The sequence below is a fragment of the Megalobrama amblycephala genome, linkage group LG3 (genome assembly GCF_018812025.1).
Source record: "Megalobrama amblycephala isolate DHTTF-2021 linkage group LG3, ASM1881202v1, whole genome shotgun sequence".
Lineage (NCBI taxonomy): Eukaryota > Metazoa > Chordata > Actinopteri > Cypriniformes > Xenocyprididae > Megalobrama > Megalobrama amblycephala.
The window spans coordinates 17,360,865-17,378,385 of record NC_063046.1 but is presented as its reverse complement, the minus strand read 5'-3'; the positions used below and the strand labels follow the sequence as shown (position 1 = coordinate 17,378,385).

The 17,521-nt window shown below is 37.8% G+C and overlaps 1 protein-coding gene across 5 annotated transcripts in view; it reads right to left on the bottom strand.

Annotated features, from left to right (window-relative positions):
• apba2b (amyloid beta (A4) precursor protein-binding, family A, member 2b) overlaps positions 1 to 17,521 on the bottom strand; it is a 98,215-nt gene that overhangs the window by 17,605 nt on the left and 63,089 nt on the right. For 4 of the 5 annotated variants that reach the window (XM_048184342.1, XM_048184345.1, XM_048184346.1 and 1 more), the window contains 4 exons: positions 11,597 to 12,790; positions 8,638 to 8,718; positions 6,593 to 6,632; positions 5,649 to 5,794 (listed from right to left, as the gene is read on the bottom strand). In XM_048184342.1, coding sequence (XP_048040299.1) covers positions 5,649 to 5,794; positions 6,593 to 6,632; positions 8,638 to 8,718; positions 11,597 to 12,748 — 1,419 coding nt within the window. In that variant the 5' untranslated portion in view covers positions 12,749 to 12,790. Of the gene's footprint in view, positions 1 to 5,648; positions 5,795 to 6,592; positions 6,633 to 8,637; positions 8,719 to 11,596; positions 12,791 to 13,854; positions 13,929 to 17,521 lie in introns of all 5 variants that reach the window. The other variant, XM_048184343.1, reaches the window with a different exon arrangement.

Here is a 17,521-nt window from a genome sequence, read left to right as displayed (position 1 = left end):
TAGGTACTGCTGTTATTATTCAGAAAAGATGAGAGATACTAGAGACAGACTGAGGTGTGGTCAGTGTTTCTCCTCCACAGCCCCATCAGTGAGTCTCAAGTACCCCTTCATCGACACCAAATTACTTTTAACTCATAACAACAAGTATGACATATCACATATAAAGCGAAATCAAACGTTAAGGAGAATTTATACATGTACAACAGGCCAATGGCAGAACATGTAAGATTAAACCGAATTAAGTGAAGGGAAAGCTAATTATCATGTTCAGTGTTTGCATATCATGTGTGTTTTGATCTTGATAACATCAAATCAGGAATAAAATCAGACACCAATGGTATCATATTGTGCTTCTTTGGCTCAACTCACGCAAACAACAACAACAACACTATATATTTTAGGCTGGTCCAGTTAATTGATGCACATTCAAGAGTAAACAAACAGAAAAAAAAACCTGATGGGACCATTTAACTCTAAAGTGCAACCCATAGCCACCATATTGAGTGCCACAATTTCTCCCATTTAGTTTTATATGAGTGGGCTGTCTCCTCCCTTCTGGGTATGCGTACAACAGGTTGGAAATCACTACTTTAGAAGTGCGACGAGAAAAACACTGTCCTCAGGCTCTGCACTGACATACTGCGCACTCAGCTGTGGACAGACACATTATCATCTGCAGAGAGGAAGAGCAGATGTGTGAGTGCATGGATGTCAGAGTTGTGTGTGAGCGAGATACTAAAAGGAAGAAGGAGAAAGAGAGGAAAAGGAAAAGCGAAAAAGGAAGGAAGATTGTGCAGTTCATCTCAACTCCCCCTGTAGTACCTTAAAACTCATCTTTGATCACCAAAATGACATATTTAAAAATTTTTCCCTATTTCTTCATAGCTTGAATGTAACTCTACACCCTTGCTTTATTTAGTATACACGGATCCGTGACTATGCATGCATATTAGTCCACGCCTCCACTCAATCACACCAGCTCAGACTACTTGATCCACTCGGTAAACTGTAGTTAATAATGCTACAAGACGGTAAGTGGAAAAACTAATTCAGCCATATATGTTTGAACCAGAAACTGATTCAGAGGAAGAAGTTGAAGAGCAAATTATCCAGGCTCGATGTATCTGAACGGTAATGCGTTTTATGTATTGCTCTCTACAACAATGGATACATTAACGGTAATTTATTTGATTAACCTTTAGCTTGACTGTGTTATCAAACATAATAATGTGTTGCTAATGTTACACAAACCATGTTCCTGTTCACCATCTCAAAGTCAGACATCTGCCTTCTAAAAACCACGCTTTGAACATCATAGAAAGGCATATAGTTCATCATAACATCAAAATATATATCATATACATGATTCACCCGCTATATATTGCTAAATGTACCCAGTTTTTCTTGTCAACAGAAAAATATACCGGGATAACCTGGCTTCCCTTCAGACCCTACCACCCCCAAAGAAGCATAGTTAATGATATGCTAAAGCCTGCCCTTACATTGACAGGATTGGTTACAACATATATTTGTGAAGTAGAGAACAAGGGCGATTTCAAATACGTTTTTTAGACTATCTTTGGTTCATTGCAGTTTTAAAGGTGCCATCGAACGTCTTTTTACTAGATGTAATATAAGTCTAAGGTGTCCCCTGAATGTGTCTCAAATACCCCATAGATTTTTTTTAATAAATTTTTTTAACTGCCTATTTTGGGGCATAATTACAAATGCGCCGATTCAGGCTGCGGCCCCTTTAATTGCTTGCGCTCTTCGCCCCCTCCCGAGCTCTCGACTCTATCAGTGCATAAACAAAGTTCACACAGCTAATATAACCCCCAAAATGGATCTTTACAAAGTGTTCATCATGCATGCTGCATGCATACATCGATTCCTGTGAGTATTGTATTTATTTGGATGTTTACATTTGATTCTGAATGAGTTTGAGGCTATGCTTCGTGGCTAACGGCTGATGCTACACTGTTGGAGAGATTTATAAAGAATGAAGTTGTGTTTATGAATTATACAGACTGCAAGTGTTTAATAATGAAAATAACGACGGCTCTTGTCTCCGTGAATACAGTAAGAAACGATGGTAACTTTAACCACATTTAACAGTACATTAGCAACATGCTAATGAAACATTTAGAAAGACAGTTTTCATCATGTTATCATGGATCATGTCAGTTATTATTGCTCCATCTGCCATTTTTCACTATTGTTCTTGCTTGCTTACCTAGTCTGATGATTCAGCTGTGCACATCCAGACGTTTATACTGGCTGCCCTTGTGTAATGCCTTGAACATGGGCTGGCATATGCAAATATTGGGGGCGTAAATATTAATGATCCCGACTGTTACGTAACAACAGTCGGTGTTATGTTGAGATTCGCCTGTTCTTCTGAGGTCTTTTAAACAAATGAGGTTTATATAAGAAGGAGGAAACAATGGAGTTTGAGACTCACTGTATGTCATTTCCATGTACTGAACTCTTGTTATTTAACTATGCCAAGGTAAAATCAATTTTTAATTCTAGGGCACCTTTAAGGAGAAAATACTCAACAATGGTGCTGACTTATGAATTTGCACATGATTTGCCTCACAGCATATTAAAAACACCACATAGACATATAAAAAACATTAAAAACTTGACTTTCACCAAAGGGGGTCTTTAAGAATCTAGCCACATAATAACAGCAGGGTGAGAGGGAGAGAAGTGTGTTGCCATGGTTTCATTTTGAATGGCTTTTAATGGTAGCTGGCAAGAGAAATGACCGGCTTGGCCCTTGGCAGAGGGAAGAGAAGGAGGTCTGAGATCACTGGTAGCCAGGGTGGATGCTGAAGCTGCATTCTGATTCACAATGCAGTGTTCTTCACTGAGGGAATATCTGTAGAACTTCAGTTCACTTGACAAATGTGTTCATGAATGCTCTACAGGGCCTAGTATGATCAAAGATAACACCTGACAAATCGTGAAAATTATTATAATAATATTATTTTATTCGGCAATAAGTACAATGTTACTAAAGATTTCTATTTAAAAAAAAATGCTTTTATTCATCAAAGAATCCTGAAAAAAGTATTGTGGTTTCCACAAAGATATTAAGCAGCACAGCTGACAAATTGTGTGCATGCGTGTGTGTGGGTGTGTGTGCTTGTCCTTGCCATAGGTATGTGTTTCTAAATGTGGAGCAGCTTAGTGGGCCACTGTGGAGCATCTCATGTAAAATTAACTGCCAGCTGTTGACCAGGAGGACCGCAATGAAGCATCACTGCAGTTACAACAACAGTCTTTTCCTAAAATAACATCCAATACAAGAGGGAGCATTGTAAACTAGGGATTAAAGACTACTGCTTTATAAGGAATATAATACTTCAATACACCACTTCAAAGCACTAAAATGTCATTTCTATCTCAAAATTTGATTTCTATCTCACTAGCTTAAAAAGTACCATGGCATTACTTTTTTGGACATGTCCATGGTAATACAATGTTTTTTCTTTAAAGTATGTGCCATATAAATACCATGAATATGATAATCATTCTGATCCAAGTATTACCATCTAAAACCATCAAAGTACCATGGATCCACAGGACCATACAGCGGTGCTTTTACATTTCACAGACACTCCTGTCATTACTAAACAATCTTACTTAGCCAAAAGTCGCATATTCCTGATGCATTCAAATTTTACGGCTCTACAGCATGTTTCCATTTCTTATATTCAGATGCACTACTCGAGAACTGCTTCTGTCCTGAAAAAGCTAAATTGAAGTATACCAAGCATGAGTGGAGCCAGGCAGTCTGAAACTGATTGAGACACATCGTGCACAGCATATTTTGGTTAGGACAGCAGCTTCTCACTGTGCTTGTGTGGATTCTCATTGCTTATTGCTAAGAGGCATAAAACATCTAATACAGGACAGACAACACATCCATTAACTCTTGCCCCAGTGCAGTGGAGTGCCAATCATGGCTAGTAATTAACAGCAAAATGAATAGAAATATTGACTAACATTGATATCTCTACATTTTTTAGGGATTTTGTTGATAATGATAATTAGACAATATTTTGCTGAGTGTGATTTTGTGCTGGTAACTTTTCTGGTTGAGGCCGGTTGTGGACAGCTGACTCTCAAAGCTTTTCATATTCTATATATTCTGGGCGGTGGAAATGGCACTGACAATGACACTTCCCTCCCTATAATAATTTCCAGGGCATTTTTACATTTATAAAGGCAATTTTTTTTTTAACCATACTAAATGTATGTGTCACCTCTTATGTCAAATACTTACATTTAATCATATTCATCTACCCCCAGTTTAACAGACAAGGCTTAAGCCTAGACCCAGTCTAAAATGCATGTTAGAGCTGTTTTAACTGAAAGCATATCTTTAAATATGTCAGTGCCATTGTTTTGTCTCAAGATGCACAGTAATGTTTTTTTCTAAGGCCTGTTTATAAAATCTACTTAAATGCCTTAATTGAACTAAAGCCTAATCCTGGCTTAATCTAAGCCCTGACTGTGAAACCAGGCATTACAATTTTAAGACACTGTAAGCATTCAAATGTACGGAGCCCCGCACATGACATGCAGGAAAAAAATAGTAGGGCTAAATCGTGTGCACGATTTAGCAAATTGAGAGAACAAAATAGTAAAACGTCTGCACGATTTAACAAATCGATGGAATGAAATAGTAAATTGTGTGCACAATTTAGTAAATCGAGGGAACGAATTAGTAAATCATGTGAATGTCATGTGCGGGACTCCGTACAAATGAAACCAGTATCAACAAAACTAACTTTTTGATTTTAAAAATAAAATTTTTGAATATTATTGAAAATATATGAAAAATGAAAATATATTTTTAGATATAAAATTAAAACCACCAGTAGTGAGTCAATGAATCATTCATTCAAACAATTTGTTCAAAATGGATGATTCATTAAGAAACAAAGCAAGTGCCTTTATGTGAATGGTTTATTGAATCATTACCCAAAACGATTGGTTCAAAAACGCAGATTCATTCAGTAACTAAACACCACTGTGTTTTGCTCTGAGACATACAATGGGTCTGCTCTGGCTTTTTTTTTTGGAACTATTTTCATTGGCATTCATTGTTGCAAAGTGAGCGATGACATACTCAATGTCGGCTTGCACACTGTTAAAACAACACAATAATACGTATCACACCTCACTACTGCTAATGCAAAAAAAAAGAGAGAGAGAAAAAAAAATTGATGGTATTAATATATAAGTGTGTACAGAGCTTTGTCTTTAGTTTTTTGTCTACCCATAAATTGTTACTGGAGAAGATCAGTATCCAAAGTGACTTGGGGGGAAAAAACTGCCAGTTTCATTGAGTCACAAGTTCTCTTAAAACAATAAATTCACTTGAATTTTCCATGTAACATGGCAACAGGAGGGCTTTCTACTTTAACCAATTGGGAGGAAGAGGGATTACACTGCTACACCATGGAAAATAATCCTATAACTACTGATTAGTCAACAAGTCCTGGGGTGTAAACAAACAAATCTCATCTCATCTAATTTTCCACAGAGAAATCTGCATTAGCTTCATCCAAACTGCTTTGCTTGAGAGCCACGCCAAAATAAAATGGAAATGCAGAGGTTCTAGGGTTCTGTACCTTGACCCGGCTGACTGCCTCCTGGGCCTGCATCATCCTGATGTTTTTAGATGGATTTCTCTCTGACAGAAGCTGAGTGGACCCGAGGTAGTTGGCGGCAAAGATAATCCCATCAATGAGGTCCTCAGGCTCACATGGGCCCGGCACTGTTAGAAGGGAAGCGTTGAGAATTCATTATTAAAGCTATTTGTTGTGTTGCCACCTCCTCTGTAGACCACCTCACAGTGACTGATAAGGTATATGAGTGTGAGCTTATCAGGCAGAAAAGTTGCATGCAGATGTTATGTGTATGAAAGTGTGTGTGAATATGTGTGTGTTCTCAATGCCATCCCACAGTGAGGGCTGATAAGACACTGAAAAGCGGGAACGAAGGTGGCCACATGAGGAAAAGCAGGGTGTGTTGCGTGTATTCTGCCTGTGTGATATGGAAATGTGGACGTCAGTGACACCCACCATGGGACACATTATACTGCCATCATTCAGGCACAAGATTTAAATGTGACAGAACTCTATCCATTTAATAGAAAGCAGAATTTGTGCCCAAAAAAGGCATGACAGCAGCAATACATCTTCGGCTGCCATAAACCAAAAATAAGCTGCGGTCAATCGATTGTCCTGCTTTCCAGAACTCTCTTTCGCTTCCTGCTATAGTCTGTGAGTATTTCTCTAGTTGAGCATCCACTAATATTAGTAAACATGACAACTCTAATTACTGTCTCACCACTGCAACCCATTAAAACAGCTTACAATTCTGCCTTCATTTCACCATGTAAATCCTCTGAGACATAATGCATTCTTCAGCGCGGCTCTCTAATCTCCTTGCTCTGAGTTAGTTTGGTGAATTTGATTTGTTTTTGAGTTGATTTAATTTCAATAGAATATATAAGTTTTGGGGGCAGATTATCAAATGCAGAAAAAATAAAAGACACAAGATGCTTGCTTACCATCCACAAAGCTGGGAAATGAGGCCGTCTTCTTTGTTGGCTAAGAAACAGAGAAACAGTAGATGAAACGTGCTTACAACATACAGCATGCTTATAAAGTATTTAACCTTTAGAGACTAGAATAAAAATATATATAATAGTTTTGGTCCTTGAACTTCATTGGCTGAGCGGGTTTCCAAGATTGCAACAAGTGTCTTAAAGGTGCTAAAGAGGATGTTTTGTTTTATACATTTTTGCAATATTACTTGAAACTGTAAACACTCGTGTTCCAATACTTGTGCACGAGTTTTGGGAGGCGTTCCTTTGAAGTGAGCTGTGAAGGAAGGGGGCTGTTCTTACGCATGCGCTCATTTCAAAAACTCAGTAACAGTCTTTGGATTCTCAGTCGACGAAAAAATCCTCTCTATCACCTTTAATAAGTGAGTCATGGAACCATTTATTCAACCGAAACAAAAGATTGTCTTTATAAGCAAGTCATTGAATCATTCGCTCAAACGATTTGTTTAAAAGTAGCATAACGTACAGTACTACTCCTACTATTTCTGTCATATGCCAGATATACTGTAGTAAGAGAAGTATGCTATTTCAAATTCAGCTATTGTGTTTATGAGTGAGTCATTGAATCACTTAAATTATTGTATTGTTTAATAACGGTTCTGCATGTGGCTTTGTTTCTGTAATATTAGTTGGTTGAGCAAAACAGACAGTAACTGACAATATTTTGTGGAAAATATTGTCCGCTTAATATTTAACTTTATCATTTTTTATCATGCTGTTTGGACTGAATATCAGCAGCGCTGTGTGGTACTCGACGATTGTGTGATTTTGCTTAATTAATCAAAACTTTAATAAAATAATGTTATCAAAAAATTTGGCATCCAGGCCAGAGTATAGAAAATGAGCCTAAATAAATAAATAAATAACCTAACACTCAGAATCAAATGGAAACCATCCAGATGACTCTGGATAAGGCTCATTGTATCACAATACAAAATCCTGTCAATCATTCTGAAGTGGTTCTTTGCAGGACTGTGCCGAGCACCGTAGGCCACAGACACACCGTCAGACAGAGTAATAGCCATCATTTTACTACAGAGCCATCCAAATGGAGGTTATGCTTCAAGAGGCCTTCATTAAATGCAATCTAAGGACTCAAAAGCTCCCTCAGCCAAGCTAATTAAATGTGTTCAGGGGAAGTAAGGCAAGACTGAATACTGCTTTACATGACATAAGAAGAGAGTTGCATCCCAATGCAAGTGATGTGTACAAACAGAATTCCCTTGGGTGAGCACTTAGTGGATTATTACCATTATACTTTGACTTATTGGGCTAGTGTTCCCTAAATTGTAAAATAACATATTTACAAAAAAATGGAAGAAAAATCTGAAGTTTTTCGACAACCAAAGAAGGTTTAAAGAAGGTTTAACGATTAATATTCTTGACCTTCATGATCCTAATTCACAAATTTCTCACTACCTCCCACATGTGAAACATTCATAAGGCAGTTTTTACCAAAAAAGGCACATGAAAAACAATACCATTCAAAAGCTTGTGTTGAGAACGATCTAAAAATGACCTTGGCAGAATGCTTGGTAGCGCTATAAAACATGTTTTGAGCACCTATTTGGCAGTTTTGAGTAGCTGCCCAGACGATGTCTCATATTTTATTGCTCTTGCATTCAGGGTACGAGGCTCTTATGGAGGTTACATTAATACATAAAAAATGTATAGAGAAGCAGTCGAACAGGAAGCTCAAGGCTGAACTCCCCTCAGTCTGTGTAAATACAGTAGAACCAGGGCAGGAAAGGGCAAAGCCAATTATTTTACTATATCAACACACGGGGGAGGCTGGTGGCTAGCTAGTGCAACAGCTTAGATGTGCTGGAAATACAGAAAAATTGTCTAAGAAAGCCAGAAAAATGTGAAGTAAATAAGATGACAGGCTGACATTGACTAGAACCGCTCTGATGGAAAATGCGGTGATTATGCGGGTCGCATACTGTCACATATTGATTGGTTAATGTGTTCTATGATTATAGGCTCACCTCAGTGACATTGTTGTTCTCCAGTGGTCCATTTAGATCAGACCGCTGCTGCTTCCTTGGCTGCTCTGCACTATTAGACACCTAGAGAAATGAGTGAATAAATTTAGAGAAATTATTGAAAAATGAGTGGAATGAGTGAAACGTGTCATTAAAAAAAGACAGATGATGGGTTGCAGACAGCATTAACAATTTATACAGTACGAATTATACAGTACAATGAACACAATGTATTGAAAAACTTTGGTAAAATGAACAGATGTTGTCTTTAACTGAAAATGCACACTTTTAATCTTTGTCTATCTGCAGGGGAGTTAAAGTCTCAAATGAGCACTCTGTCAACTGCACATAAGGACATTATTACTTGATGAAATTCATTTGTTGCCTGACAGGATAAAATGTAATCTCCTCATTGCCCAAAGGCAATAAAGAAGCAGGAGGGTAATAGAACTTCACAAGACATTCAATGGACCACTGAGGCAATCTGACTAAATTTCACCCCTTCACCTAATTCCCATTTGGACAGATGTAATTTCCTATTCTGTTTTGAAAATACAAAGGCATTTCGAAGAAAATACCTAAGAAAACAGAATTTTTCAAATTTCCATTAGAAAAGTCAGCACCAGACTACTATTTAGCATAATTCATGGACATTCATTGTGTTTGCCTTTATTACTTGCTTAGTGACTTTAGTCATGGGTTTCTAGCAATGAGCCAGTTTTCATTTTTGGGTAGTTCAAGCAGATGAAAAAAAAAAAAAAAAAAACACACACACACACAATGTACCTGAGTGAGCATAATGGGATGGAATTTAAAAAGCTTCTTAAGGTAATATATTCTAGCGGGGTGGAAATTTGTTTATTCCTGAGCATATGAACATATGAAATTCATATTTGGGGATTTCAAGAAATTGCTTTTGATCAAGGTTCCCTTCATGTCTGAGTTACAATGAGACGGTTCCAATTTCTGTCAGATGATATTCTTTCATTCTTTTCAACTTGCCACTCAAACCGAACTCAGCAAGTAATAATGTCTTATTCTCTATAATTGTCTTTAGAACTACCCCCAAAATTATGTAAAAATACATTTACATCATATTAAAGAAAACATTCTGAGCCATCTCCTAATATCACATTTTATACGTCGGCTCTTAAGAGCATAAAATAGTAGATCATTACTCTCAGGATTTTGAGGTTCAATCTTGGGCATAAATAAGCACTAGTCTCGTTTACTTAAATGTCACTTGCATTTAAATGAGGGTTGTCAACATTCACATTAATATTTAATTATAATAATGAATATGCATATTTTGGAGTGCCCTTTGGGGATGATAGTTATAATTTGATTAAAATAAGTAACATTTTGAATCAATCAATCAATCATTGGAAAACCACAGAGACAGATGTGAGACATAGTAACATACTAACTATAGTTTGGGGTCAGTAAGATCTTTTTGTTATTATCATCATCAAATAAATTAATACATTTATTCACCAATGATGCATTAAACTGGTCAAAAGTAAAAAAAAAAAAAAAAAAAATTTATGTTACAAAAGATTTCCATTTCTTTTGAACTTCCCATTCATCAAGAAACCTATAAAAACTGCATCACAAAAATAGTCAGTAAAACAACTATTGATAATAATAGGAAATGTTTCTTGAGCACCAAATCAGCATATTAGAATGATTTCTGAATCGTTTCTGAAGGATCATCTGACACTGAAGACAGGAGTAATAATACTGAAAATTCAGCTTTGCCATCACAGGATTAAAATACATTTTAAAGCTGCAGTCCGCGATTTTTCCTCTTTGTCGCCATCTCTGTTTGAAACCTGCAATTGCAGTCATATGCGGAACAGTTATCTGTACGTGCGTAGTGCCTCGGCACAGCTCGTCAGCGCAGATTAATCTAATGCTTGCTGTCGGTCACCGCACCGGTGTGGATACTGTATTTCAGAATCACAGATTCTACGTCTTGAAAGTATGACCAATATAAGAATTTTCACTGGAAAATATCATCTGAACAAGTAAGTAACATTTCTGCCACTTTTGTTCTGACCAACTGAGGAAAAAAGCATTAGGCCTACAATAAATCACGCTGCCAATGATGATTAAATCTAACGATCGCTTAGCTCGAATCATGCCAAACCGTGCAAATTATTATTACTGTTATATTGTTCTCAAATTGTTAATGTTAACAACATCAGCATTGCTATGACTATGTGTATTTTAGCGTTACCTGTAGATTTCAATTTCTGTAGCCACTCCACAGTCCAAAGTCTTTTGCTTTTTGACTACGGGTGAATCTCCAGCTGTCACTGATGATTGTCTTTCTGGATTACAATCCGCCATCAAAATGATAAGTTTAATTATTTCAGCTGCTGTGAGAACAGGCTATAAATGATCTGCTACCAGCAGCATCCTCACGTGATAAAACCGACTAGCCTGGATGGACTCCTTCCTTTCTGTTTACAAACGTGACGTAATGACGCACAGACGAACTGCTGCATGCTTGAATTTCCCGCGGAAATCCACCATGTCGCTCTTATTATAAAACATTATTACAAGCTTACCGTTGTGAATCGAGCTAAGATAATGAGATAGTTTTGAACACTGGCTGGTTATGTACTTGCTCAAAAATTGATTTTGGATCATTTTTAACCAAAAAAAAGTTACGGACTGCAGCTTTAAAATGTATTCAAATAGAAAAATCAATAATATTTCAATAATTGAATAAAATTTCAATAATAGATAAGAGATCATTTATTCCATCCTCTCCTTTTACAGAATATTAGTTTGAATACATTGAATAAATTGCTAAATAAATTAAACACAAATTTCCTATGTATTAAGTTGATCTTATTGCTTTTATTTCATATTTACTGAGTTGATTTATTCAGTTTTAACTGAACCATGTATTTAAGACAGATGCATTTACAGCTTGCTATGCAAATCCACCAACCTGCTCTCTCACTTGGTCCTGCGTCCATCTCTGTCTGTCCTCTGGTGTGTGAGGTCGTACCTTAAAGTTCCTCTGGAGTTCAGGATTGTGTCTGGCAGGGGGGATGTTGAGGGATTTGGGTCTGCTGTCGTGACGGTGAGGCTGAGGGTATGGGGCAGGAGCGGGTTCATGTTTGGAGCGTGTCTCTGGCTGATACCCGCTTGGAGCTGGATCAGGTGCCAGCTCCTCTGGGCTCTGATCAGTGCCGCTGCTAAGACTGCCCATACTCATGCTCATCTTAATCTCGGCCACTATCTGATCAATATCCTCCTCCGCCTCCTCTCCCGTCTCCCCCTCCGTGCCTTTATGCCCCCGGTATGGTGACGCATGCATAGAGTTTCCATTGTCCTCTGTGGCATAGTAGTCACCTGCGTAGCCATCTCTGTCTTGTCCCACCTGCGGTTCTTCCTCCTGATCAGGGCAGTAGCCCTCGTTCCCCTCAACATCCTGCACTTCCTGATCTTCAACAGTAGGTGGAATCTGGTCCTGGTTGGGATCCGGATAGTGGTGGTGGTGATCGAGGACAGGTTCAGGTCTGCCGTCGTACAGCTGCTGGTCAGAGTCCTGCTCGAGTACTTCGCAACGCACCTCTCCGTCACCATGAGCATCGTCCCCTCTCACTACCCATTCCTCAACCACTTCCTGGCACTCGTCTGTGTCCGGAGGTGGCTCCATGTGTCCGTCCGGGTGTCCGTATTCTGGATCGTTACAGTCCATTCCCTCCAGGTAGCTGTCATCCTCAGGACAATAGCGGATATAATACGTCACGCCTTCATCCTCTTCCGGTAGCCCTTCATCGAAATCGTCCTCTTCTTCATCAGATGTATTGTTGACGTAGTCTGAGCTAGAGTCTCCATCCAGGCTGTCCGGGTGGCTGTGGTAGTCTCTGTGGCCATGTTCTGGAGTGGTGGGTGTGGTCGGTCGGCTGTCTGTCAAATCTGCCTCTTCTTGGTTGTGGTAGGAGTGTTGGGACTCCTCAGGGTCCCCGCGCTCTTCGTACTCCTCCTCGGGGTGCTCAGGGTCGGGGTACGGGCCTGGGCAGGAGCGTGGAGCTGAAGCACGAGGCTCTGTGGCCATGCTGCTGTTAGTCCCTGGCCTCTTCCTCTGAGCCATTGAGAACCACTCACAGGCCAATCATCACTGGAAACCTCAATCCTGCAAAACAAAAACACATGGATAATAAGATTGGCTACATTAATCACCACTTAAATTGTATAAAAACAGTCAACTTAATAAAGGTAGATTGACAACAAAACCCTGATAATTAACATATAGTGCATACAGGTGGAAATTCACATTTTTGCCTGACTCTATTTTTCTTTACAATATATCAACATGTTTACAATATATCTTACCAACCAATGCGAATCTATATATATGAAGCGTTCTTATGGCTGAAATTGTAGAGTGCGGCGTTAAAAAGTTGTGGGTTCAATTCCCAGGGAACACACTAATGAACACTGTGTAGATAAAAATGTTTGCCACTTTGAAAAAAGGCGTACACTATTGATGAAAGTACGATTTTTTTTTTAAAGAAGAAATTAATACTTGTATTCAGCAAGGATCCATTAAATTGCTCAAAAGTATAACAATATATTTAAAATAAATGCTGTTCTTTTGATCTTTCTATTCATCAAAGTTTCCTGAAAAAAAAATTATCATGGTTTCCACAAAAATCTTAAGCAGAACAATTGTTTTAAACATTGATAATAAAAAGAAATGTTATTCAAGCACCAAATCAGCCAATTAGAATGATTTCTAAAGGATTATGTGACACTGAAGACTGGAGTAATGATGCTGAAAATTCAGCTTTGCCACCACAGGAATTAATTACATTTTAAAATATATTAAAATAGAAAACAATAAATGATAATATGGTGATAATATTTCACAATATTACCATTTTTTTTTCTTTTTTTTTCTCTAAATTGAATGAAATAAATGCAGACTTTTTCAAAAATATTAAAAAGTCTTATCAACCCCAAAAGTTTGAATGGTAGTGTATGTAGAAAGAATTACAGTTTAAAACCAAGCATTTGTTTTTGGTAATACTATGTTTCCAATGAAGCCCTCATAGTTGTATAACAGTCTAAACAGAACACACACAGGTCTTCATGTGTGATACTGAAGAGTTGAGCTGTAACACATCCACATATTCAAGCACTGTTGGGGTGTATTGATCTTGAGTGGAGGCACAATCTCTTCTCAGCTCTCAGCACCTGATCAATTACAGTCATCCAGTAACCGATGTTAATTCCACATGCACTCCAGCACCATCATTGAACCGCTCCAGCTGAGAAGAACAACACCTATTTCAGTCTTGACTTTCAAAGTATCAAAAGAATCAGCCTAATTAACCCATCAACATAATGACAATTTAAATATTTGGGGCTATTACATTTACAAATGTTTTCTTAGCAGATTCTACTAACTAAAACAAGAGTGTTTTTGAAAAAAAAAAAAAAAAAGGTCATATGCTTACTAAGAAAAACAAAAACAAAACAACAACAGTAAAAAATGTTATATTTAAAATGTAAAGCTACATTTTCAGCATCATTCCTCCAGTCTGCAGTGTCACATGATCCATCAGAAATCATTCTAATATGCTGATTTGCTGCTAAACAAACATGTCTTATTATTATCAATGTTGAAAATAGTTGTGCTGCTTAATATTTTGGTGGAAATTGTGATACACAGATACAATATTATTACAATAAACTCTTTACTATCACGTTTAATGCAGTTCAGTGCATCCTTGTTGAATAAATGTATTAATTTCTTTTAAAACAACTTACTAACTTGTAACTTGTGAATATTTCTTTTATGACTGGGGCAGTATAAATTTTTGAAAAAAACAAAACAACACATTGGTCCAAGTGGGCTGGTGTCACTTTACAATAAGGTTTCATTAGTGAACATTAGTTAACTACTTTAACAAAAACTGATAATGAACTGCACTTCTACAGCATTTATTAATCTTAGTTAATGTTAATTTCACAATTTACTAATACATTATTCAAATATTTGTTAACATCAATGCACTGTGAACTAACAAGAACAAACAATGAACAGCTGGATTTATATTAACTAACATTAACAAAGATTAATAAATACTGTAACAAATGTTTTGCTCATTGTTAGTTCATGTTAGTTAATACATTAACCAATGCTAACAAATGAGACCTTATTGTAAAAGTGTTACCAAGCAACAAGAACATGGTGTCAAGAACATGGTGTCAATATAAATGTAATGCCTTTCGTGGAAAAATACATGTCTTTTTTCTGGCTCTTGAAAATTTTTATGATCTTGACATCTTGGGACCCTCAGAAATGCTGGAATAAATCTCACAAGCCTAAATTGCAGTTGGATATGAACATCACAGAAAGAATGGTTGAAGTTTTCTGTCAGATGCTTGTAAGAGTAGGCAAGACACATTTCACCAACATAAAAAGCAATTAGATGTCAGTGTTAAGAGATAAATCATGACAATAGCGGTTGTGCAGAAGCTGCATAATCGCACACAGACTGTGAATCAAACAAATCAAACGTGTAATGGTGTTGGTGTAAATCTTGTTCACTTTCACACACACACAATTCCATGTTGCTGTCTCCGTCAAATGCCTGCAACAACAGCTCACAGAGAGACTTTTATTGCTGCTTTCCCTTTTGTTCATCCTTTCTCCCTGCCTTTAATTACGCCTTCCATCAACAGTCATTACAACAACTAATTATCATTGTGCTTCTGCTCCTCCAATCTTACTCTGAGCGTGAGTGTTGTGGAGGGGGGGAGCACTATATGGATTTGTCGACTTACAGAACCTTTCGTTGTCTACACACGTACAGCAGCTTTTAATGAAGCCTTGAATTTTCTATGCCTTCACACACTGGCATATCGAACCCTTATTAAACTCATAATCAGTTACACCCTATTTGACTGATTATTTTACTCCTCTCAGAAGAACACCTCTTTGAGGAAATCACACAGTCTGCTTTACATCTGCTATCGAGGAGCACATAGTACAAGAAATGCAACAACCTCCCAAAGGGACCCTTGACCTTTCACCTCTTTGTTCAGTCACAAGCCACACCCAGGAATAATGTCTGGTGTGTGGTTAACCGTATTTATCACACACACACACACACACACACACAGCATACATATCATTTCCATTTACTAAAATGTGACACATTTGGTGACTGTGAGCTGCATTTACATGCGGGATTGAAATGGTGGCTAGCAAACAAAAACAATCTATAGCATTAATTTTAATCATGGCTTGTCTTGAAAAGAAAATGGGAAAAAAAAACAAAGACGATGTGTGTGGAGTAGGGATGTAACAGTTCTCAGTAAAATATTCAACCGTACCGTTTTCCACCCACAGTTCAGCAAACACTTGCACCGTGTGAAATATAACACGTAAAACAGACAGAGTTACGCTAATATATGTTTCTGTCGATGGATACGTCAGAGTAGCTGTCCAATCATCTGTTAGTATGTAAATCTGTTGTTGACATCACAGTTCCTAACGTGTTGGCGTGTTGCAGTTCAGCATGGCAAGTGAGGGGGCAAGCCGCTGGTAGAGCTGCTGACTGCCTCATATTAAAGGCGCTCTAAGCGATTCTGAGCGGAGTAACTTCCTGTTGACGTTCGAAGTGTTGTCAAACAAAACAGAGGCTAGCTAGACCCTCCCTCCTACTCCTCCTGGCCCTCCCCTCCATGCTTCCTGAAACAGTCATGAACGCGCATTTAAAATGTAAGTAGCTTGCGTATTGACGCTGCTTGTCGGTTATTGGCTGGAGCATGTTTATTATGTTAAGTGGTCCAGGCTGCACCAGTTTGTTTTTATTGCAGTTTTCGGAGCTTGTGGCGACTACAGAGACCGCGTTTTTTACAGTGTGTTCAGGGGACAGGCAGCTAGCGCATAGTGAGGAGATGTTTGCGGTATGTGACAAAAAAAAAATTGGGCCTAAAAACGCGTCAAATCGCTTAGAGCGCCTTTAATATCCTGTCTGGGAATTGCTTCTCAATGACATTGACAGTGATGGTCAAAAAGCGTGGACAAAACATTCACTCTTTGTAAACTTTGACCGATGCGAGTGCCGTATAATATGACCAGTTATTGTACATGTATGTGTACAGTATCAGTATATTGGATCCGTGCATTATGTCTTAAAGTGACAGCAGCCTAATATTCCTGCTGCTGTCTTTGTTAATCAAACAACAAATGACAAATTACTCACTGGTCATGACTGAATAACTTTTGTAACTTTAATAAGGATTAATCTTATTTAATTTATACAGTGAACATTATATACAGTGTTATTTTACATTTACCTTTATTCAGTTTCTGTAGCCTACCTAAAACTACTTAGACCTACATGATCAACCTGAAAAGCACTGTTAATTTTTTATCTTTGCTCTATTGTATTTATTTGTGCTATTGCTTGTAGTTTGAATATTTGTCTTTTTTTTCCTGAACGTAGCACATACCGAACCGTAATGAAACCGCGATACAAACTGAACCTTGAGTAATTTGAGCCATCGATTTATGTGTAAAATATAGCCTTTGGTAAACATAACTTGACTGTGCAGTGTACGTTGTACACATTGATTTGATGGTTGTCATAGGAGAAGTCGCACTGCAGGACTGTCAAAGTTCTAACACTGCCAGAATTTCGTTGGAGGTAAAATTTCATTGCAACGCCCATTAATTAGCTGTCGGCGAACATGTCAAACTAGTGATCAAAGACTTCAGATTTTGGCTTAGGATCAGAAGAATCTTTTAGGATTCTCAACATTTGTCTCAGATGGCCAAATCGTGGCTAAAATTGCACAGTGTGAACCCGGCTTTATGTAAACAAAAACAGCTTAACAATTAGGCCTA